Raw genomic sequence first — 23,915 nt, 5'->3', positions numbered from 1 at the left:
ATAACAAAGCCTATTCTCTAATTGTTAAACCAAAGACTGCACCATGCTCTGTTGACTTAATCCAAGCTACTATACAGTGTTACATTCAGGATAAAATTTTCACAATTACACTCTCTTTGCTTAATAAAAAATCCTCTAACTGCTTAGGTTCAAAAAATTGGTATTGCTTTGTTTGATACAGTATCCTACAAACACAAGGAAATTTCAATTGAAAATTTGCTCCTAAAGCTACTACCCTAGGACGCTGTAAAAGAAATGTTTCTTCTCTTTTGGGTTGGACAATATTATTGACTGTGTGTTGTTTTGCAGGATAACTGGGATGATGAAGAGGAGGAAGAAAGTAAAAAAGACCCAGAGAAAACAGGTAGGATGTGCCAAGATCCCTGTCTGCGGAGCTTGAAAGGGGCTTTTCTCTGAGGATGCTTGAACTTTAGTACAAAACGGGGTAGGAATGATCTTTACTGCTACACATGAAGGGTTCTGAGGGGGCTGAAATGGATCTGCCGGATTTTGCCAGTATAGAATGAAATGAATATGAAGTGGAATGAGTGCAGGAGGGGTGGAGGTCCTAGTGCGGAGAGCTAGTGGGGAAATGAATTGTGCTTTGAATAGTTGTACTTTGCTCTTCCTGGTCCTGGGCAGAGACTCATATCCACAGCAGAGGAGTTATATAATCACTCTTTACCATTCATGTTTGACTTCTGCACTATTTGGATGCTTTTTTTCTTGCAGATGCACAAGTTTCAGAAAAGAAAATATTACAGGAAAAAATGAAAGAGAAAGAAAAGCAACAGAAGAAAAAGCAAGAAGAATTGAAAAGGAGGGTAAATGCCCAGCTGTTTCTCTGCTTGCAACAGTCTCGCATATACCACACTAAAGATGTCCTTTATCTGGCTGCTGGCTCACTCCCCTGTTTCCTTTTGTGCGTGCGTTGGGAGGGTGTAGGTGAGTCCTGATGCTCTCACTAAAGCAGCCAGCCGTGGGATCCCAGTACCTCCTCATCCTGCTGAGAGTAGGCAGCACAACACTTTCAGAGAAACCAAAAGTGTCTGACACCAACTTAGAGTACAAGCTAGTTTGTAAATAAGGGTCATTGCAAAATGTGTGGTATTTGTGCAGAGCTGGGGGAGAGACCAGCTGTGCTGCCTGAGGCTCATTCTCTCCTTTGCTGGGTCTTTCTGCTGTGTGAGCTGAATCTGGAACAGGGAAGGGGATTTTGAATGTCTGGAGTCCCTGGTGACTGGTTTAGGTATGGGGCCACTAGCTGGCTATTGTGTTTTGAGATGGGGAGGAGGAAGTGTGCACTGCACTATAGGCCACTCAGCCTTTCAAGCGTCACAGGGCGAGGGGCAGCATGGCAAAGTTGTGGCTGAATTTAAGTTTCTGGCTTGATGTCCTTAAAGGAAGTAGTGGTGCCCACCTGCTTTTGGGAAGTTTGGTACACCATATGCTGCATGGGGAGTTCACCAAGATGTTTTGGAAGGGAGAGGAGGGACAAAACAGATCTTGAGTTCTGACATCACTGTCGCGCTTGCATTTTGTCAAATAACATATTGCCTTTTACTTTTGAACAGGTCTATATGTAGGTATCTGTGTGAACATCCATAGATTAAATGTTTAATTTAGTGTCTTTTTTTCTCGGCTGAACTTTGGTTAGCGCTTACGGTTTTGGCTGGTAATTGGCCTAGATGTAAACTGTACTAAAATTGCACGTGGTCTGTGTCCAGCCTTTCTACAAGACCTGAGAAACTAGGATTTGGTTTTTGTTGCGATTTGGCACTGTTAGGAAACAAGAGTAGAGTTGCTCGGCCTTAGGTCCAGAGTAGGCATTTCTTTTCTAGAAAGTGACAGGAAGAGGAACTGGGTTGCTAGCTCTGTTTTGAATTACTTCTGTCCTTGCTCTCCAGATTTCTGTTTGCCTGGGAATTATGTGGTGTTTTATTATTGGTCAGCACGCAGAAGAGGATCCCTGGTTGTGGTACTGACTCTGCATATCCCCCTCTTACTGGTAGATTCAGTGTTCAGAAGTCCCATGTGCTAGCTGGATTGTGTCTCCCTTGTAACTCAGAAGAGAATGCAGAGGTTCACAACCCAGTCCTTGGGAGGCACCTAGCCGGATACGCACAATGAATATGCATGAGAGATTGTATGCTGTGTTCATTGTGGATATCTCGAAAACCAGACTGGCTTGATGTGTCCTGAAGACTGGGTTGTGAACTACTTGAATGTGGCCCAAAGTACTCAACCAAGCAGTTTGCTTAAATGCTGCATTTAAGAGGAAGCCAGTGTAGGGCCAGATCTGGTACCTGTGGCCCCCTCACCTAGAAACTAGGAGCCCTCCTGAAACCTTACCTTTTTGTGTAGGCTGTAATGGTGACCCAGAAGGGTCAGCTCCTGCAATGGCAAAGCACAGAAGGCAGGCAGGAGATTTCTGTTGCTCGTTGCATGCTCTTGATCTTTATCTTCTTTCTCCAGGATACCCAACATCGCCTCCTTTTGCATGATGCCCGGGGTGACTGCTGCTTCATTGCCCCATGTTAAATCTGGTTCTGTACAGATGACAGGGTACTACCAGGACATACCTACATAAGTACATAAGTAATGCCATACTGGGAAAAGACCAAGGGTTCATCGAGCCCAGCATCCTGTCCTCGACAGCGGCCAATCCAAGCTTCCCAAACGTACAAACATTCTATACATGTTATTCCTGGAATTTTGGATTTTTCCAAGTCCGTTTAGTAGCGGTTTATGGACTTGTCCTTTAGGAAACCGTCCAACCCCTTTTTAAACTCCGCTAAGCTAACCGCCTTCACCACTTTCTCCGGCAACGAATTCCAGAGTTTAATTACACGTTGGGTGAAGAAAAATTTTCTCCGATTTGTTTTAAATTTACTACACTGTAGTTTCATCGCATGCCCCCTAGTCCTAGTATTTTTGGAAAGCGTGAACAGAAGCTTCACATCCACCTGTTCCACTCCACTCATTATTTTATATACCTGCCAACAATTGCCCAGTTCTGATGGTGTAGGAAACCATCTGTGCTTTTCCTGAGGGACTCATTGACTGCCGGGGGTATACTCAGCGTAAAATGTAACTGCTTCCTAGCTGGATCTGCCAGATGGTGCCCCTTAGAAACTCGTTTGGGAAGTTGAGCAACTGTTACGTTAGTTGAAAGAATAGTGAAAGCAGTGTGTGTTGGAATGGGGAAGTGATGGAAGATGGGAAGAGTCGGCTTAGGCTGTCAGAATAACTTCTTCCTTTATTTATAAATTATTATATACTGTCAAGTCCTAAGCAGTTTACAGTTTCTTACAGGTGCTGGCACTGCCCCTAATGGGACTCACCATCTAAGTGATATATTGTACCTTGGGCAATGGAGGGCTAAGTGACTTGCCCAGGGTCACACAGAGCTGAGAGGGAATTGATCCTGTTTCCCCAGGATCTCGACCTGCTGCTGACCGTTAGGCAACAGTAGGAATTGAACCCGGTTCCAGGTCCGTAACCCGCTGCACTAGCCATTGGGCCGCTCCACTCCCTTCTTGAAATAGTCTGAATGGCGTATATTATCATCTGATGTTAAATGTACTTTTGTTATTTAATGCTGCTGTGACAGTAGAACATCAAGTAAATAACCAAAATGAAAATGTCAAGAATCTTTATTTCTGAAACTTGACTGCCTCCTGGTGGAGGTTAAGTTGTAAGGCACCATGTGCTCATTGGGAGGAAAGGCAGCAGTGGTGGTCTGTGAAGGCAGGTAGAGCCGATACTGTTGATGTGCTATCAGTTGTATTCTCCCCTCCCCACCTTGATTTGACCAGAGATTAAGATCTTACATTTAAGTACATAAGTAATGCCATACTGGGAAAAGACCAAGGGTCCATCGAGCCCAGCATCCTGTCCACGACAGCGGCCAATCCAGGCCAAGGGCACCTGGCAAGCTTCCCAAACGTACAAACATTCTATACATGTTATTCCTAGAATTGTGGATTTTTCCCAAGTCCATTTAGTAGCGGTTTATGGACTTGTCCTTTAGGAAACCGTCCAACCCCTTTTTAAACTCTGCTAAGCTAACCGCCTTCACCACTTTCTCCGGCAACGAATTCCAGAGTTTAATTATACGTTGTTTTAAATTTACTACACTGTAGTTTCATCGCATGCCCCCTAGTCCTAGTATTTTTGGAAAGCGTGATTGGATTACAGCATTTATTAGTGCTTGAAGATTTTAATATATTTATTGATACATTAAAATACTAAAGCTACTTTTTAAATTCCTTGCTTGATATTTTATTTTTAGAAATGTAATAAACATAATCAAGGAAAGAGAAGCACTTGATACAGAAAAAGTACAAGCAGAGCAAAATCAAATTACAAGAAATCTCCTAATTAAGCAGTTCCCAAGTAAAGGAGAGACTGCAGAAACTGGAGGAAATGTTACAAAAAGAAATCAAAACCCAAGGCAAAAGCTACATTTGCATGTTATTCATAGCCTGTAAAATAGTGATAAGTCAACCATCCAGTTACAATACCAAGTAAATAGGAAATGTGTTACCTAGAAAGGTCTGGAGCTTTAAAACTTTACCACACACTTAACGGGAAATCTCAAAAAGAAAAACCCAACGCAGAGAGCTAGCAATTCTTTGTGCCGTTTCTGGGTCTCTGCAAACATCTAGAAAATGCAATGTTTCCTTCCCCATAAGCAAAATAGGTCTATACCGAAAACATTCAAACACAAATGAAGAGGTGCACGATCTTGCTTTTAATATGCTGGGTCCGTTGCTTTTTAATGTATTTATAAATGACCTAGAGATGGGAATAACTAGTGAGGTAATTAAATTCGCCGATGACACAAAATTATTCAGGGTCGTCAAGTCGCAGGAGGAATGTGAACGATTACAGGAGGACCTTGCGAGACTGGGAGAATGGGCGTGCAAGTGGCAGATGAAGTTCAATGTTGACAAGTGCAAAGTGATGCATGTGGGTAAGAGGAACCCGAATTATAGCTACGTCTTGCAAGGTTCCGCGTTAGGAGTTACGGATCAAGAAAGGGATCTGGGTGTCGTCGTCGATGATACGCTGAAACCTTCTGCTCAGTGTGCTGCTGCGGCTAGGAAAGCGAATAGAATGTTGGGTGTTATTAGGAAGGGTATGGAGTCCAGGTGTGCGGATGTTATAATGCCGTTGTATCGCTCCATGGTGCGACCGCACCTGGAGTATTGTGTTCAGTACTGGTCTCCGTATCTCAAAAAAGATATAGTAGAATTGGAAAAGGTACAGCGAAGGGCGACGAAAATGATAGTGGGGATGGGACGACTTTCCTATGAAGAGAGGCTGAGAAGGCTAGGGCTTTTCAGCTTGGAGAAGAGACGGCTGAGGGGAGATATGATAGAAGTGTATAAAATAATGAGTGGAATGGATCGGGTGGATGTGAAGCGACTGTTCACGCTATCCAAAAATACTAGGACTAGAGGGCATGAGTTGAAGCTACAGTGTGGTAAATTTAAAACGAATCGGAGAAAATTTTTCTTCACCCAACGTGTAATTAGACTCTGGAATTCATTGCCGGAGAACGTGGTACGGGCGGTTAGCTTGACGGAGTTTAAAAAGGGGTTAGATAGATTCCTAAAGGACAAGTCCATAGACCGCTATTAAATGGACTGGAAAAATTCCTCATTTTTAGGTATAACTTGTCTGGAATGTTTTTACGTTTGGGGAGCGTGCCAGGTGCCCTTGACCTGGATTGGCCACTGTCGGTGACAGGATGCTGGGCTAGATGGACCTTTGGTCTTTCCCAGTATGGCACTACTTATGTACTTATGTACTATGTGTTTTTGCCTCCAAAGCAATCTTTTTTTTTCAAAGTCCCTCTTTGCCTTCCTTATCAGCGCTTTGCATTTGACTTGACATTCCTTATGCTGTTTTTCAGTCGGTTCCTTCTTCCATTTTCAGAAGGATTTTCTTGTAGCTCTAATAGCTTCCTTCACCTCCTTTTTAACCATGTCGGCTGTTATTTGGTCTTCCTCCCGTCTTTTTTTAATACGCGGAATATATTTGGCCTGGGCTTCCAGGATGGTATTTTTGAACAGCATCCACGCCTGATGTAAATTTTTGACCCTCGCAGCTGCTCCAGGTTTTTTTTTTTCCACCATTCTCATTTTATCATAGTCTCCTTTTTGAAAGTTAAACTCTAACGTATTGGATTTCCTGATTATACTTACTTCAAAACTAATATCAAATCTGATCATATTATGATCACTGTTATCAAGCGGCCCCATCACCATTACCTCCCCCACCAGATCATTCGCTCCACAAAGGACTAGGTCTAGAATTTTTCCTTCTCTCGTCGGCTCCTGTACCAGCTGCTCCATAAACCAGTCCTTGATTTCGTCAATAAATTTTACTTCCCTAGCACGCCCCGATGTTTACCCAGTCAGTAACGGGGTAATTGAAATTACCCATTAATATCGTGTTGCCCAGATTGTTAGCCTCCCTAATTTCCAATAACATTTCTACATCCGTCTGTTCATCCTGGTCCAGGCGGACGGTAGTACACTCCTATAACTATCCTATTCCCCTTTACACATGGAATTTCAATCCATAGGGATTCCAAGATATGTTTTGTTTCCTGCAGAATTTTCAATCTATTTGATTCAAGGCTCTCCTTAATATACAATGCTACCCCTCCACCAATTCGATCCATCCTATCATCACTACGATATAATTTGTACCCCGGTATGATCCCACTGGTTATCCTCCTTCCATCAAGTCTCAGAGATGCCTATTATATCTAATTTTTCATTTAGTGCAATATATTCTAACTCTCCCATCTTATTTCTTAGGCTTCTGACATTCGCATATAGACATTTCAAACTGTTTGTTTCTATTTACAGTATTAATTTGCAGTATTTTGTCTGATTTTTATTTAAGGACACCTGACCTACTATGGTGTCTTTTGCAACCTCACTATTGGGATACCTTATCGTCCCTGTTTTAGTGATATCTTTAGAAGATACCTTATTCCGAGCGACTGTCAGCCTTCCCCCAGTTTCTAATTTAAAAGCTGCACTATCTCCTTTTTAAATACTGATGCCAGCATCCTGGTCCTACCCTGGTAAGGTGGAGCCCACCCTTTCGGAAAAGGCTCCCCCTTCCCCAGAATGTTGCCCAGTTTCTAACAAATCTAAAATCCTCCTCCCTGCACCATCATCTCATCCACGCATTGAGACTTCGGAGCTCTGCCTGTCTTCTTGGGCCCTGCACGTGGGTCAAGTAGCACTTCAGAAAATGCTACTCTAGAAGTTCTGGGTTTGAGCTTTCTACCTAAGAGCCTAAATTTGGATTCCAGAACCTCTCTCCCACATTTTCCTATATCATTGTACCCACATGTACCAAGATAGCCGGCTCCTCCCCAGCACTATCTAAAATCCTATCTAGGTGATGCTTGAGGTCCGCCACCTTTGCACCAGACAGGCAAGTGACCAGGCGATCCTCATGTCCAAGAGCCACCCGGCTATCTACATGCCTAGTAATTGAATCACCAACTACAACAGCTGTCCTAACCCTTCCCACCTGGGCACTAGCCCCAGGAGACACATCCTCGCTGCGAGAGGATATTGCATTCCCTGGTGTGCTAGTCCTGTCTACAGGATTGCTTCCAGCCTCACCAGGGTGATGCTTTCCTTTTAAGAAACGTCCCACCTCCAAGGCAGCGTAGGGGCTGTCAGATTGGAGGTGGGACTTCTCTACAACTTCCCTGTAGGCCTCTTTCTGTCTCCCAGTTCTTCCAAGTCTGCTACTCTAGTCTCAAGAGAACGGACTCATTCTCTTAGAGCTAGGAGCTCTTTGCATCGAGCACACACATATGACTTCTCACAAACTGAGAGATAATCATACATATGACACTCAATGCAAAAGACTGGATAGCACCCCTCTCGTTGCTAGACTACTGACTGCATCTTATTATAGAGTTTTTCAATTAAAACTTCTTATGGTACTAGGGATATCAGATGAATATAATGAAACTTTTGACTGTTGGGCCTATTATCCATGGGAAAAAAAAAAAAAAAGAGCCTGAACCTGCCCTTTTTTTCCCCCCACCCCCATCCCAATACAGTGAGATACAATATGCAAAATAGATGAAGGTAACCAATTTGATCCTTGAGAAAGAGAGCATTAAGGAGCAAGCTATGGCCCTGTGGACTTAAAGCCTGGAAGAAAGTCCCATATTAGTAAAAAAAATTTTTTTTTTACATTTGGGGGAGCCCCCGGCATCCCTGGTCTTCCACATAGCAACAATATGTAGCCGATTCCTCCAGTGCCAGAATGTGGGACTGTCAGCTGACACCCAAGATTGCAAAATGCACTTAGGTGCTACTAAACACATCTTATGGAATAGAGTACAGCTACCATTCATTGTTCACCCAAAAAGCTCCAAGTTTAGCCAGTAAAAACTGTTGCACGGAGCCCGTCAACCCCAATCCAGAATAGGTAACTTGTAGGTTTTCAAGTTTCTCTAAAAAAAAAAATTGTGTTTGGAAAAGCCCAAAAAGAATGAAAAAACGAATTAACACCCTGTGTGCATTTAGGGCAAAAAGGGGGAAGCTACATCTCCTGAGTAAATTAATTGTTTTTGAGTAAAGTAAGCTCTCTATATATAACAAAACAAAAAAGTTAAAACAAACAAAAGTGCAACTTAAATAAAAACAAGTACATACAAATTCTAAAAACATATTTAAAAAACATTATAAAATATTTATAAAATAAGGCGATCTATAACTATATATATTTCACATCCTTAAAGCATATGAAAAGACTGGCCATAGAAAATACACTTTTCTAAGCACAGTTAAATCCATATAAAATCATAGAATAATAAAGGATAAGATAGATAAATGAAGATCCTCATAGATCTCCTACTATAACATCAGAAACACTCTCCATCCATAAGTCCAGTATGGCCCCATCCCACATGGGCTCCATTACCAACTGCTTGAACAGCGCTTCCTGTAGAGAATCTAGGATCTCACTACTTCTAGAAGACCCCACAACAGGGATACCCCAGTCAACATCTGGCTTATGGAAATTGCTTCCGTTTCATAGCTATATTGTGAATATCCAAATGTTTTCACTGTTTGCTGCCTGTGAAAGAGGCCTGTATATCACACCAATGTAAATAGATGTTCTACCCTTTCTCTTCAGATTAACCCACAGTGCTGTCGTTACCCCCAAGTCCTGCAATTGTGTTGCTTTAATGTTATCTTTAACACAGCTCCAGTCCTTTCCTTCCTGAACAGATTATAGTCACATATAATTATATCCCAGTCATTGATCGTCTCTCCTTGTCAGCCACTAAATCTAAGTTCAGCTTGTTTTCCCATACTATGAGCATTAGTTTATCCAGCTATATTTTCCTTTGCAAATGTGTGACGCCTCATTGCCATAGTTCTGACCAGGGTATGTCTGTCCATTTTGTATTTGTTAGTAAGAGGTTTAAGTCTGAGGATAGTTTGTGTGTGATGAGGTCAATTGTGTGTCCTTTCACATGAGTGGCTTGCATACTAGGCCAGCTAAGGTCCCATAGTTGGAGGAAGTCCTTGCATTCACGTGTATTGGTTGCATTAGGGTCTTCAAGGTGTATATTTATGTCCCCAATAATAAGTAGATTGGAGTTGGAAACACAGGTATTCGATATGAAATCCATGAAGTGTGATTGGCATTCTTGCCAATTACCTGGTGGTCTGTAAAATAAGATAACGTTTAGGCTATCAAGCAGGGTAGAATGGTTGATTCTGACTGAGGCGATTTCAAGTTCTGGTGTTATAGACTCGGCAGTTGTTGTTACAGTGAAGTAAGATCTGTAGATTAGTGCTAGGCCTCCGCCTCTTTTTTTCTTTCCTTGTCCAGTGAGTAATTTTGTAGCCTGGGGGGCAGAGTTCCAAAATTATGGGGTCCTTGAGGTCGTGGATCCAGGTTTCGCTGATGAGTAGTAGATCGAGATTGTCTGCTTTGATCCAGTCTGTTATAATCGTTGTTTTATTGACTACTGATCTGGCATTTATGTATCCTACTTAAATTATTTGGTATGGGACCGTGTTTGGTGGTGTTTTGATTTTGATTAGTTGTCGTTCCTTTATTTTGTTAGGGTCCTTATTTCCCTTCTGTTGTGGTTGTCTTCGTGTTGATGATTTTCCTGTAGTTTGAATTGTTGTCAGTTTGATAATGTGTATTGTAACTGGTCTTTGGTGTGTGTGCAGTATGGGTATCATGTTACTTTCAGTGAGTGGAGTGGATATAGTTATGTGAATCAGTGTTATGGAGTAAATTGCTAGGAGCAGTTTGTAGGTATTCATTTTGATTTTGGATTCAATGTGGTTTCTGATGTAGTGGTCTGGTGGGGTTTCTGAGAGCTGTGTCCCTGGTCTGGATTAAGGGTCTTATTAATTGCCTAAGGATGATTTACTCACAGTTAATGTTCAGCCGTGGTGCCCCAATGTATTGAAGTTCTTATAGCTGAATCACCGGTCAGAGGTGTGGATCTCGGTAAGACGACTATAGTACAGGGCTGAGGTCTAACCATGCATGTAGGTGTGGGGGCAGCAGCTTCTCCCAGGGTGAGCATGGGCTTCAACTCCGCTGTCGTCGCGATTGATGTGAGGTGGTGATGATCGGCCACGTGATCGGGTTGGCTGCAGGGTATCTGTCGTGTCCGTTAATATTACTTCACGTTCTTCCAATGCACGACAATCCTCTAAATTTGCTGCTCTGCTAAGTCGTGGTGTATGGTCAGCTGTTCGGCGCTCTTCGCCTGCCACAGAGCGGAGGGGCGCCACCTTTGACCTGTGGTGTTGGGGCAGGAGAGGGCATCGTTGTCTGGGCCGCACCGCCTTTATCCGTGCCGCTCCGCGATTCCACATAGGGGGAAGTCGTCTCTGGCGGAGAAGTTTACGATCGCTCATCCTACAATCTACAGGTGAGGGCTTCTGTCCGGGCGGATAGGATCAAGGCCATCCAGGGCAGCGCCTCAGCCACGAGGCAGGGCTGGAGCTACAATCAGGCCCCAGAGCCGGGCCGCTCGTGTCGATAACCCGCAGTATGTTCAGGAGGTGTCCCTCTTTTAGCTCTGGGTTCTTGGTGCCGATAGTTTCCCTGATCTTTAGTTGGATCGGGATGGCGCCGCTGTTTGGGGGGGAGGGGGGAGTCGGTTGTTAACCCACCGTCCCTGGTTGCTGGTCTGGGCAGGACATTCAGGAGGTGGTCCGGTGCTTTCCGTTTCTCCCTCTGGTTGGAACTGCCCGTCGGCGGTCCGTTCAGCCTCCTCGCTCTCTTCTGACTCCAGCGGTCAGCTCGAAGGATCGAATCCCTGTTTATTGCTCCCCGGGAAATTTTGTTCCCAGAGCTGGTCACTCTCGTGACCTTTAGTCGGCGGCCATCTTTAATCTCTTTAACCTCTTTATTCCCTTACCCTTATTGTTCTGTTTATTTATTTATAGCATTTATACCCCATTCTTTCCCGCTCGGTAGCAGGTTCAGTGTGGCTTACAAGGTGTGGTACAAAGTTTCACATGGAAGCACAAAGTATGTTACAAAGTATCACAGTGAGAAACCAGTTGTATAGAGTAGGACAGTGGGAAGAGACGTGTGGGATAGAATTGGAGTATGGGTGGTGGTAGTGGTGTGGATTGGGTTCAAAAGTTAAGTTGGGTTGTTTGGGTAGGCTTGTTTGAAGAGGTAAGTTTTCAGCAGCTTTCGGAAGGGTAGGTGTTCATTGGTTGTTCGGATGTGTCAAGGTATTGCGTTCCAGAGTTGGCTGCGTACAACGGAGAAATTGGATGCGTAGTAGGTTTTGTATTTGAGGCCTTTGCAATTGGGAAGATGAAGATAAAGATACGTTCGAGAAGATTTGGACCCCTTCCTATCTGGAGGATCGATCAAGTTGGTCATGTAGCTAGGAGATTCGCCATGGAGGATCTTGTGGATCATTGTGTGAGCTTTGAAGTGTATGCGTTCTTTGATAGGGAGCCAATGAAGTTTTTCACGAAGTGGTGTTGCACTTTCAAATCGTGATTTGCCAAAAATGAGTCTGTCTTATTTAGATTGTAAGCTCTTTGAGCAGGGACTGTCTTTTGTATATGGTGTACAGCGCTTCTTATGCCTTGTAGCTCTATAGAAATGATAAGTAGTAGTAGTAATATTTATTTATTGCATTTGTATCCCACATTTTCCCACCTCTTTGCAGTCTCAATGTGGCTTACATTGAGCCTGCAAATTAAATATGACCACCTGAAATTAAATATGACCAAAACTGAGCTTCTCATTTTTCCCCCCCAAACCCACCTCCCCGCTCCCCCCGTTTTCTATTTCTGTTGATGGCTCTCTCATTCTCCCTGTCTCCTCAGCTCGAAACCTTGGGTCATCTTTGACTCTTCTCTCTCCTTTTCTGCTCATATCCAGCAGACTGCCAAGACCTGTCGTTTTTTTCTTTACAACATCCATAAAATCTGCCCCTTTCTTTCCGAGCACTCTACCAAAACCCTCATCCACACCCTTGTCACCTCGTTTAGACTACTGCAATCTGCTTCTTGCTGGCCTCCCACTTAGTCACCTCTCCCCTCTCCAGTCGGTTCAAAACTCTGCTGCCCGTCTCATCTTCCGCCAGGGTCGCTTTACTCATACTACCCCTCTCCTCAAGTCGCTTCACTGGCTCCCTATCCGTTTTCGCATCCTGTTCAAACTTCTACTAACCTATAAATGTACTCTGCTGCTCCCCCAGTATCTCTCCACACTCGTCCTTCCCTACACCCCTTCCCGTGCACTCCGTTCCCTGGATAAATCCGTCTTATCTGTTCCCTTCTCCGCTACTGCCAACTCCAGACTTTGCTCATTCTGTCTCGCTGCACCCTATGCCTGGAATAGACTTCCTGAGCCCCTACGTCTTGCCCCATCCTTGACCATCTTTAAATCTAGATTGAAAGCCCACCTCTTTAACATTGCTTTTGACTCGTAACCACTTGTATCCACTCGCCTCCACCTACCCTCCTCTCCTCTTTCCTCTCACCTCCACCTACCCTCCTCTTCTCTTTCCTCTACACATTAATTGATTTGTTTGCTTTATTTGTTGTCTACTAGATTGTAAGCTGTTTGAGCAGGGACTGTCTTTCTTCTATATTTGTGCAGCGCTGCGTATGCTTTGTAGCGCTATAGAAATGCTAAATAGTAGTAGTAGTAGTACTTACAATGTGTCTTTGTTAGTAGATAGAATAGGAGATACCTGTTAGTGTTAAATGGAAAGTAGTATCATCGAAGATTAAGCAAGTGAGAATAAGTAGAAAACATAAGTAGAAAGCATATACAAAAACATGGACTGATGAGACAAAGTCAGCACGGATTTAGTGAAGGGAAGTCTTGCCTCACCAATCTAATGCATTTTTTTGAGGGGGTAAGCAAACATGTGGACAATGGGGAGCCGGTTGATATTGTATATCTGGATTTTCAGAAGGCGTTTGACAAAGTGCCGCACGAAAGACTCCTGAAGAAATTGCAGAGTCATGGAATCGGAGGTAGGGTATTATTATGGATTAAGAACTGGTTGAAAGATAGGAAGCAGAGAGTAGGATTGCGTGGCCAGTATTCTCAGTGGAGGAGGGTAGTTAGTGGGGTCCCGCAGGGGTCTGTGCTGGGTCCGTTGCTTTTTAATGTATTTATAAATGACCTAGAGATGGGAATAACTAGTGAGGTAATTAAATTCGCCGATGACACAAAATTATTCAGGGTCGTCAAGTCGCAGGAGGAATGTGAACGATTACAGGAGGACCTTGCGAGACTGGGAGAATGGGCGTGCAAGTGGCAGATGAAGTTCAATGTTGACAAGTGCAAAGTGATGCATGTGGGTAAGAGGAACCCGAATTATAGCTACGTCTTGCAAGGTTCCGCTTTAGGAGTTACGGATCAAGAAAGGGATCTGGGTGTCGTCGTCGATGATACGCTGAAACCTTCTGCTCAGTGTGCTGCTGCGGCTAGGAAAGCGAATAGAATGTTGGGTGTTATTAAGAAGGGTATGGAGTCCAGGTGTGCGGATGTTATAATGCCGTTGTATCGCTCCATGGTGCGACCGCACCTGGAGTATTGTGTTCAGTACTGGTCTCCGTATCTCAAAAAAGATATAGTAGAATTGGAAAAGGTACAGCGAAGGGCGACGAAAATGATAGTGGGGATGGGACGACTTTCCTATGAAGAGAGGCTGAGAAGGCTAGGGCTTTTCAGCTTGGAGAAGAGACGGCTGAGGGGAGATATGATAGAAGTGTATAAAATAATGAGTGGAATGGATCGGGTGGATGTGAAGCGACTGTTCACGCTATCCAAAATACTAGGACTAGAGGGCATGAGTTGAAGCTACAGTGTGGTAAATTTAAAACGAATCGGAGAAAATTTTTCTTCACCCAACGTGTAATTAGACTCTGGAATTCATTGCCGGAGAACGTGGTACGGGCGGTTAGCTTGACGGAGTTTAAAAAGGGGTTAGATAGATTCCTAAAGGACAAGTCCATAGACCGCTATTAAATGGACTGGAAAAATTCCTCATTTTTAGGTATAACTTGTCTGGAATGTTTTTACGTTTGGGGAGCGTGCCAGGTGCCCTTGACCTGGATTGGCCACTGTCGGTGACAGGATGCTGGGCTAGATGGACCTTTGGTCTTTCCCAGTATGGCACTACTTATGTACTTATGTACTTATACTGTTAATAAGTTGAGATCGAAATTCAAGCAAGTAGGAATGAGCAGGGGCATTGTTGATGATAGGCATGATTGCTTTGTGTTACATTTCTAGTTGTTGATCTTGTTGGTATGCCTTGTTGAATAGGTGAGTCTTCAGGGATTTGCGAAAGTTAGCTAGTTCGTAAGTAGCTTTTAAGCTGCGCGGTAGTGTGTTTTTGCAGCTTGGGTAGTGGAGATTTAGATATGTTCGTGCTGATCTTGTATTTACTACTACTACTATTTAACATTTCTAAAGCGCTACCAGGGTTGCGCAGCGCTGTACAATTAACAAAGAAGGACAGTCCCTGCTCAAAGGAGCTTACAATCTAAAGGACAAAAAGTGCAGTCAATCAAGATTGAGGCAGTCTAGGTTTCCTGGATAGGGGTACAATGGTTAGGTGCCGAAAGCGACATTGAAGAGGTGGGCTTTGAGCAAGGATTAGAAGATGGGTAGGGAGGGGGCTTGGCGTTTGGACTCAGGGAGTTTATTCCAAGCATAGGGTGAGGCGAGGCAGGGCGGAGCCTGGAGTTGGTGGTGGTGGAGAAGGGTACTGAGAGGAGGGATTTGTCCTGTGAGCAGAGGTTACGGGTAGGAGCGTAAGGGGAGATGAGGGTAGAGAGGTAATGAGGGGCTGCAGATTGAGTGCATTTGTAGGTTAGTAGGAGAAGCTTGAACTGTATGCGGTACCTGATCGGTTGGTAGGTCTAAGAGGTCTGTCATGTATCCCGGGGCTTCGCCGTAGATGATTTTATGAACCAGGGTGCAGATTTTGAACGCAATACGTTCTTTGGGAGCCAGTGCAGTTTTTCTCATCGTGGTTTGGCGCTTTTGAATCTCGCTTTTCCAAATATAAGCCTGGCTGCTGTGTTTTGAGCAGTTTGGAGTTTTTAATAATTTGTTCTTTGCACCCCGCATAGATTCTGTTGCAGTAGTCTAGGTGGCTTAGTACCATGGATTGCACCAAGTTGCGAAATATTTCCCTGGGGGAAAAATGGTTTCAATCGTTTGAGCTTCCACATTGAGTGGAACATTTTCTTTGTTGTAGCTTTCACTTGGCTCTTCAGCGTGAGGTTTCGGTCGATTATGACTCCGAGAATTTTGAGGCTGTCTGAGATTGAGAGGGTGTAGTCTGGGGTGGTTATGTTGGTGGGTTTATTCGTGTTATATTGAGATGAGAGGATGAGACTGTGTGTTTTTCTGAGTTAAGTTTTAGTAGGAATGCATTTGCCCATGAGTTCAGGATAAACTTGAGTTTGATGTCATTGATGATTTCTATTGGATCATGTTTGTAAGGGATGTATAATGTGACATGGTCTGCGTAAATGAAAGGGTTAAGGCCTTGATTGGATAAGGACTTGGCTAGTGGGGTCATCAGGTTGAAAAGGAGTGGTGATCCTTGAGGTTCTCCACAATCTGCTTTCCATGGTGATGATATGTTCGAATTTGATTTCACTTGATATGGTCTAGTAGTTAGGAAACCCTTGATCCAGCTAAATACACTTCCACCAATCCAGAAGTATTCTAGGATGTTTAGTAGGATCTTATGGTTGACCATGTCGAACACGCTAGACATGTTGAATTGGAGGAGCAGTACACTTTTGCCTGTTGCAATTTCTTGTTTGAATTTGGCTAAGAGAGTAATTAGTACTGTTTCGGTGCTGTGGTTGGAGCGAAATCCTGATTGAGATTCATGTAATATTGAGACTTTGTAGTCAGTGAGTTGCTTGGCTACCATACTTTCCATCAGTTTGACTTCCAGTCGGATGGATGCTACTGGGCAGTAGTTGGTGATATCGTTTGTTTTTTTTTCTTGGCATCTTTTGGTATTAGGGTGGGTAGGATGTTACCGTTTTCCTTAGGGAAGAGACCATGTTGGAGCATGTAGTTTAAGTGGGATGTGAGGTCTGTTGTGAAGCAGTGGGGAGCGGATTTTAGTAGGTAACTGGTGAAATGTATTGGCAAACCCTGTGGGGGGGGGGGGGGGGGTGTTTTTCTCTCAGCTGTGCAATTCTTTGTAAACAGGACTTCCTGAGAGGATAATTTGGAAACCTGATCATGTTGTTAACAAGCAGCAAGAGGACACAATGTGAAATGTCCCCTGTAAAATTGCAGTTGACTGTCAAGCAAGAGCTTAAACTTCCCTCTTGTATTATCTGCTTCAAAGCATCATGCTTAGCCCATTCGCTGACGTAGCTAGACCTTTAAGATCCAGCCAAAGACTAAATTTCAATAATAAGTCAAGACAAGTTACATTCAGGTACTATAGGTATTTCCCTGTCCTAGAGGGCTTACAATCAATTTGTACCTGAGGCAGTGGAGGGTTAAATGACTTGCCCAAGATCACAAGGAGCAGCAGTGGGATTTGGTCCTTGGCTTCCCTTGTCCTCAGCCCACCACTCTTGTGCAAGAGCAAGATAATGGTTTGAGATCATTTTTTTTTCTTCTAGACCTAGGGCATTCTCAAGTTATAGTGCCTGGATTTATAGAACTAATGAAGCAAATGTCTAGATTTTTCAGGAAGAAATTAATAGCTCCTATTTTCCAGTCCCTGGATAGTGAATCCCTTTTTGTGAGAGAAATAGCAGTGGATCCCAATCTGTCTGTTTTAGTAATGCGTTCTTCTCCTTTGACTGTAGCTTTTTCTTTTGTCTACTGCTTTGAATGACTGGTGGAATGTGAAGATTTTTATGAACAAGATCAATCTTGATTCGAGAGCTCTGTGGCACCTTGGTGTGTTTTCCATCCTCTGCTGTCCCTCTCAGAAGACATTCACTGACATTTCTCTGTAGTTGCAGGAATCAGCACCTCAGGAACTTACAGTAGACGAACAGTTAGCAGAAAAACTACGACTAAAGCAGCTACAAGAGGAGGCTGACCTTGAGCTGGCAAAAGAGGCTTTTGGTGAGTGAAAGGATCTGTGTGTTGGACTGTTTTTTGCACCCGCTTCATAACACGAGGAACTCTGGGAGAAAAGGAGAACCAAATGCCCCCCTTTTATCTTGGCAGTAAGTTCTCTCTCGCCTAGCAGTGAGGCTCTGTCTCATCCCTACAAATAGGAGGAGTTAATACTAGTTTCCTAGTATGCAGAAAGCCAAAAGGATCTGCTGGTGTGTGATATGATTCTTGTATCCCGCCGACTCCTACATTTTAGTAGTTCAAATCGGGTAACAAAAAAATTAAGAATATAACTTTAAAAAAATTGAGTGAAGACAAAAAGCACAAGGAGCCTTCAGGAATAGGGGCATCATCTCAAACTTTTATTAAACAGACCCGACGTGGTCCATGTTTTGGCAAAGCTGCCTGTGTCAGGGGTCTAGATGTTAAAAGCCTAAACTTGTGTGCCTGTTTATTATGTATATACTAGTAAAAAAGCCCCGTTTCTGATGCAAATGAAACGGGGGCTAGCAAGGTTTTCTTCTGTGTGCATGTGAGAGTGTGTGTGTCCCTGCCCTCCGCCCTCTCTCCCCTCCCCCCTCCGAGTCCTTCACTGCTTTGCTGTGTTTTCCTTCACTGACTGTTTGTGTTACAGAGAGGGCGGGGCAGACACTCATGGGGAAACCGGGTACCTCTCCCCCTTCACACTTCCGGCTGGAGGCTTCATAGAACGTTGGTGTTGCCTTTTATATATAGAGAGATTTTTTTAACATCTAGACCCCTGATGCAGCCAGCCGAAACATGGACCGGGTCGGGTCTGTTTATTAAAAGTTTGAGTTGATGTCTCTAGCCCTGAAGGTTCCTTGTGCTATTTGTCTTCGCTCTTGTTTGAGTTCATTTTAGATGACCTCTTCTGTGTTTCCTTAAAAAAATTAAGACAAATCTTTTAAACAAACACGTCTTTAAATTCTTACAGAATGGGAAATAAAAGAACTTCAGAGTTTAAAGGGAGAAAAGGTAAAAAGTGAGGGGTCTGGTAACAAAAAGTTCTAAAAAGGACTGAACTGTACTAGCTCTGCTAAAAAGCAACGCTTAAAGGGGATCAGGGACCTAGAGAGGAATAAAGGTTGCTGGCTTCTATTACTATCTTCCACATGCTCTTTTCTATTTGCAGGAGAAAACTGTGTTTCTGGAATTGATGCTATGAATCCATCCTCAAAAGATGACTTCACAGAGTTTGGAAAGCTGCTAAAAGAAAAGATAACACACTATGAGAAGTCTCTGCATTATGCCAGCTTTTTAGAAGCACTGGTTCGAGACATTTGTACTTCATGTAAGTAGATGGAATATCTTGACTCGAACCTCAGGACACACCTGGTAAGGTGTCCAGGATAGCAACAATGAATATGCATGAGAAATTTGCATGCATTGTCTCCATTCTTTGCAGATATGTCTTGTTCATATTCATTATTCTCTGAAGACAGACAAGCCATATTCTCACATTTATTTATTTAGATTTTGCTCGGACCTTTTTTACTAGTAGCTCAAAGTGAGTTACATTCAGGTACTCTGGATATTTCTCTGGCCCAGGAGGGCTCACAATCTAAGTTTGTACCTGAGGCAATGGAGGGTTAAGTGACTTGCCCAAGATCACAAGGAGCAGCAGTGGGATTTGAACCGGCCACCTCTGGATTGCAAGACTGGTGCTCTAACCACTTGCCCACTCCACTCACATGTGGGTGATGTCATCCATGTCGCCTGGAGCAGAGCTTAAACAAGCTAGTATAGCTTTAAGAACACGCGTAGCATCCCTACCACGCATGTGCAAGTGCATTCCTGCCTGCCACAAGAGTGCGGAACCATCAGTTTCTTCTCATCTGCAATGAGGAGAGAACGCAATTTATCCGCTGTCCTCATATCGTCTGGTTGTGTGAGCATTATTTTTTCAATTTGTGCTTTCCTTCCAGATTTTTTTACCCTGCTTTTTTCTTTTCTTAGGAAAAGTTCCTTTCCCCTTTCTATACAGTTTTAGTTTGATTTTGCCCTCTTAAGTTTCCTCTATTTTTGGTGTGCTCTGTAGGCCCTCTTAGGCCTGAGCTCCGGTCGGCTCTCCCATGAGGAGTGTGTGTGTGTGGGGGGGATTGGTTTGTTTTTTCCCCAACATCATTGAGCGCTTATGGGAGTCTGATGAGGATCCAGGGTACTTCTTGGATGAGTACTATGGTATCCCATCTGACGCCTCCTCTCTAGAGCAAAGGACGAAGTCTCCACCTGAGTGCCTTTCCTTCCTTCTCATGTTTTGTTAGGGAATGGTGGCTGCTATTCCCATTTGTTTGGATTAGAAGGATGAGCCCAGGGTTGTGATGTTCGAGGTCCTGGACTGGTGGCTGCTATTCCCATTTGTTTGGATTAGAAGGATGAGCCCAGGGCTGTGATGTTCGAGGTCCTGGACTACAAATGTCTTCCTAGAGAGGCTGTGATGGTATATCTTCACTGGATGCTGAAAGATGTTCAGGTGAAGAACTGGGAGTTTCCTCTGTTGGTCCCTGTCCTGCCCAAGAAAATAGACACCATGTATCGAATCCAGAGTTCCCCAGGATTTCACAAGCCTCAGTTGCCTCATTTCTTGGTAGTGGAATCTGCGCGCAAAAGAGCCAGGAGTTCTAGGGACTATGCTTCGGTGCCCCCTGGCAGAAAAGCTAGAACCCTGGATTCTTTGGGATGGAATATGTATCAGGCCTCTATGCTTATCTACTGTATTCAATCTTAACAGCTCTATACGAGCCTATACTTGCTGGAACTTGGTGCATAGTATGTCTGATTTGGCAGATTCTCTCTCACTGGAGCAGGCCGAGTGTCTTCAGCAGTTGGTCAAGCAGAAGTCGTGTAGAAAGTTCTTGGCCAGGGCCGCCTATGGTATCTTTGATGTGTGGTGTCCAGGATCTCTGCCCAGAGTGTAGCAGTGCGCGGACTCTCATGGCTGTGCGCCTCTAACTTGGACCCGACGGTCCATCAGAGGTCGGCAGATGCCGTGTTCTAGGGAGATGACCTTTTTGGAGCCAAGTTAGAGGAGGTCGCTGACCTCAAGAAACACACTGACACCATTGACACTCTAATGATCAGTTTTCTACTGTTTTCTGGATATTAGGTATTCAAGATTAATAAAAGATTTTTCCTACTTCTCATCAGGCAGCTGCCTTTCAGAATAAGCTTCCACAAGATTGTTTACAAAGACTGCTTTCTTTTGATGTTGGTTAACAATTTGTTTGATACTTCGTAATTTTGGATCAGTTTGTGTTAAGGTTTTTAAATTTGATCTTAATTATAGAGCCTGATTGTATAATGTCTAGATAATATTTGTATAATACGCATTGAACTCTTTCTGGATTTAGCAGAATATAAAAGTTCATGATTAGATTGGTAGTAGTTAGCAGGGAGTGGCTGAGCTGAGTGTGATGGGTCTGAGTACTTTAATGGGTAGGAGTGATGTGATTTTGGTTGAGCTGGATGGTGGGAGGGTGTTTGTACTGGCATAACAGAGGCACAAGTAAGGGAACAATGTACATTATTTAGAGCATGTAGGGTATTGCTAGGGATGATACACTCCATTATTTAGCGCATATAAGATATTGCTGGGGATGGTCCACTCGGAGCATGTAAGGTATTGCTTGGGATGGTACCCTACATGCACTAAATGAGTGTATCGCTGGGGATGGTACACTTGTGTAAACATAACAGCTGATTCTGTGGGACAACAAACTAGCAATCAGTGTCAATAACCTATGATTATAAGTGACTGGTTATTTACTTTGTGTATTATTCACTGTTGGGAGGTTTGAAGTTTGTTATTTAAAGAAATATTTTTATAGAAAGAGTGACTGAGGTACACATTTCAAATTAAAGCTAAATAAAGAAAAAACGAAATTCATGGTCATTACCAACCTATTTGACCAAAACAACTACAACAGTTTCACAATTGACAACACTTCATTCCCCACTGACAATAATCTAAAAAAATTCTAGGTATAATTATAGACAAACATTTAACATTTAATACTCAAGTTTCCTCAGTAATCACAAAATCTTTCAGGTCTCTTTGGAAACTAAAAAGGATCAGACCCTATTTCTCATCAGAAACATTCAGACTATTGGTACAATCATTAATATTATCCCAATTCGATTACTGTAATGCCAGCATGGAGTGCCTGCTGAAAAAACTCCAAACAGCTCAAAACACTGCAGCCAGGTTCATATATAAAATCTCTCGTTCTGAAAGTGCCTCCCCTTTACTAATCAAATTACACCGGCTTCCCATCAAAGCGAGAATCACTTTCAAATTATGTACCTTTATCTTTCAAATACTAAATGGCAGAGCTCTAGACTATATGGTAATATAGTGTAGACTACATTAATAAACTTACCTCAAAGAAACACTAAATATGAGCAAGAAACTCTCTCAGACGACACCTCCCAAATTGCAAAAAAGTGATCTACAAAACTGTCCACTCTGCAGACTTCACTTACCCAGGAACCAAATGGTGGAACTCCTTACCACCCAAAATAAGAAATATACAGGAATACACTAGATTCCGCAAAATCCTCAAATCGTTCCTATTCAAACAAACCCTCAAAAACAACAACCATATCTCAATTAGTTATTACCTGAATTGGTTATTACTCTACTTACCATTAACTTTCTCTTTGCTTCATGTACAATTTCTCATTCATAATAGATGTTCTAAATGTTAAACATCCATAGCTATCCCACTATGTTTATGATACTGTCTTGTAAAATTGGATTCTTACAACAAATGACTTTCTTATGCATTATTCTTTCTTATGTATCCTATACTGTTTATTGTAAGCCACATTGAACTCAAACTTGTTTGGGATAATGTGGGATATAAATGTCACAGATAAACTGTTCTATTGCAGAATTGACACGCTATTTAAAACTTGTAAGATATCTACTACTACTACTACTACTTGACATTTCTAGAGCGCTACTAGGGTTACGCAGCGCTGTACAGTTTAACAAAAAGGACAGTCCCTGCTCCAAGGAGCTTACAATCTAAAGGACGAAATGACAAGTTGGTGCAGTCTAGATTTCTTGAATACAGGTAGAGTGGTTAGGTGCCAAAGGCGACATTGAAGAGGTGGGCTTTGAGCAAGGATTTGAAGATGGGCAGGGAGGGGGCCTGGCGTATGGACTCAGGGAGTTTATTCCAAGCATGGGGTGAGGCGAGGCAGAAAGGGTGGAGCCTGGAGTTGGCGGTGGTGGAGAAGGGTACTGAAAGGAGTGATTTGTCTTGAGAGCGGAGGTTACGGGTAGGAACGTAGGGGGAGATGAGGGTAGAGAGGTAGGGAGGGGCTGCAGATCGAGTGCATTTGTAGGTTAGTAGGAGAAGCTTGAACTGTATGCGGTACCTGATCGGAAGCCAGTGAAGTGATTTGAGGAGAGGGGTGATGTGAGTATATTGGTCCAGATAAGATGTGCAGTAGACGTACAATTTACTTAAGATGTCTACCACAGGTAACTCATGTTCCCGAGGGGTGATGATTCTTTCTGTTTTTGTTTCCTTCAGTGGAAGTGGATGATCTGAAAAAAATAGTGAATTCTGTGACAGTGCTATGCAGTGAGAAACAGAAACAGGAAAAGGTAAGCTCCAGAGTGAAATGTAATGGTCTGCAGATGTGACAAACGGCCCAAATCCCTCAGAAAAAGAGGGACACAAGCCATCAGAGCTTATGCTGAAAGCAGTGTGGGGTTTTTTTACATACCCTATGAGCTAAACATGCTACATGGCATGTATGTATGAGCTTGGGGTTATTGAGCCCTGATTCCATAATGGATGTAAGTAGGCCTAGTTTTTCTGAATAACTGCTGTGAATATTCCTGGACGTGGAGCTGGGCTAATTTGCCTAACTTCATTACCTGAATATTCGGCCTGCAACAATAGCAGTTCCTCATCAACCCTCCAGACTGGTCAAGACGCTTGGGTTATGCTCGCCTACCAGCAGACGGAGACTGAGAACACAAAACTTGAAACTATGTACTTATGACCTGTGCCTAGCCATCTATAGCCAGTATTTTCTCAGTCTCAGCAGAGGGTAGACAGGCAGCCTGTGCAGCTTGCCCGATCTGGATAGGTTTTTGAGTTAATTTTTTAGAGTTTTCCTTTGTTTCTGTGCTGGTTCTGGTGGATCCCTGTGCCTGGAAGACTTTGGTGTGCTAGGGGTTGCGGGTCCGCTGGGGCCCGTCATTGTCCCCTTTGGGGTGTCACACCCGGGTG

General features: G+C 43.4%; 1 protein-coding gene and 1 long non-coding RNA gene across 2 annotated transcripts in view; one reads left to right on the top strand and one right to left on the bottom strand.

The window, feature by feature from the left end:
• EIF3J (eukaryotic translation initiation factor 3 subunit J) overlaps window positions 1–23,915 on the top strand; it is an 89,260-nt gene that overhangs the window by 51,665 nt on the left and 13,680 nt on the right. The window contains exons 3-7 of the mRNA XM_030189826.1: window positions 310–364; window positions 733–824; window positions 17,538–17,649; window positions 18,797–18,955; window positions 23,208–23,281. Of these exons, the coding sequence (XP_030045686.1) occupies window positions 310–364; window positions 733–824; window positions 17,538–17,649; window positions 18,797–18,955; window positions 23,208–23,281 (492 nt within the window). The remainder of the gene's footprint in view (window positions 1–309; window positions 365–732; window positions 825–17,537; window positions 17,650–18,796; window positions 18,956–23,207; window positions 23,282–23,915) is intronic.
• LOC115459965 lies at window positions 1,638–10,070 on the bottom strand. The gene is made up of 3 exons (XR_003940353.1): window positions 9,839–10,070; window positions 6,860–6,867; window positions 1,638–1,647 (listed from the first exon to the last, which is right to left on the bottom strand). It is a non-coding gene; the product is annotated as an uncharacterized LOC115459965 (long non-coding RNA).

This window comes from Microcaecilia unicolor, chromosome 1 (genome assembly GCF_901765095.1).
Source record: "Microcaecilia unicolor chromosome 1, aMicUni1.1, whole genome shotgun sequence".
Classification (NCBI taxonomy): Eukaryota; Metazoa; Chordata; class Amphibia; order Gymnophiona; family Siphonopidae; genus Microcaecilia; species Microcaecilia unicolor.
The sequence above is the reverse complement of the archived record's forward strand: the minus strand, read 5'-3'. Positions and strand labels throughout refer to the sequence as shown.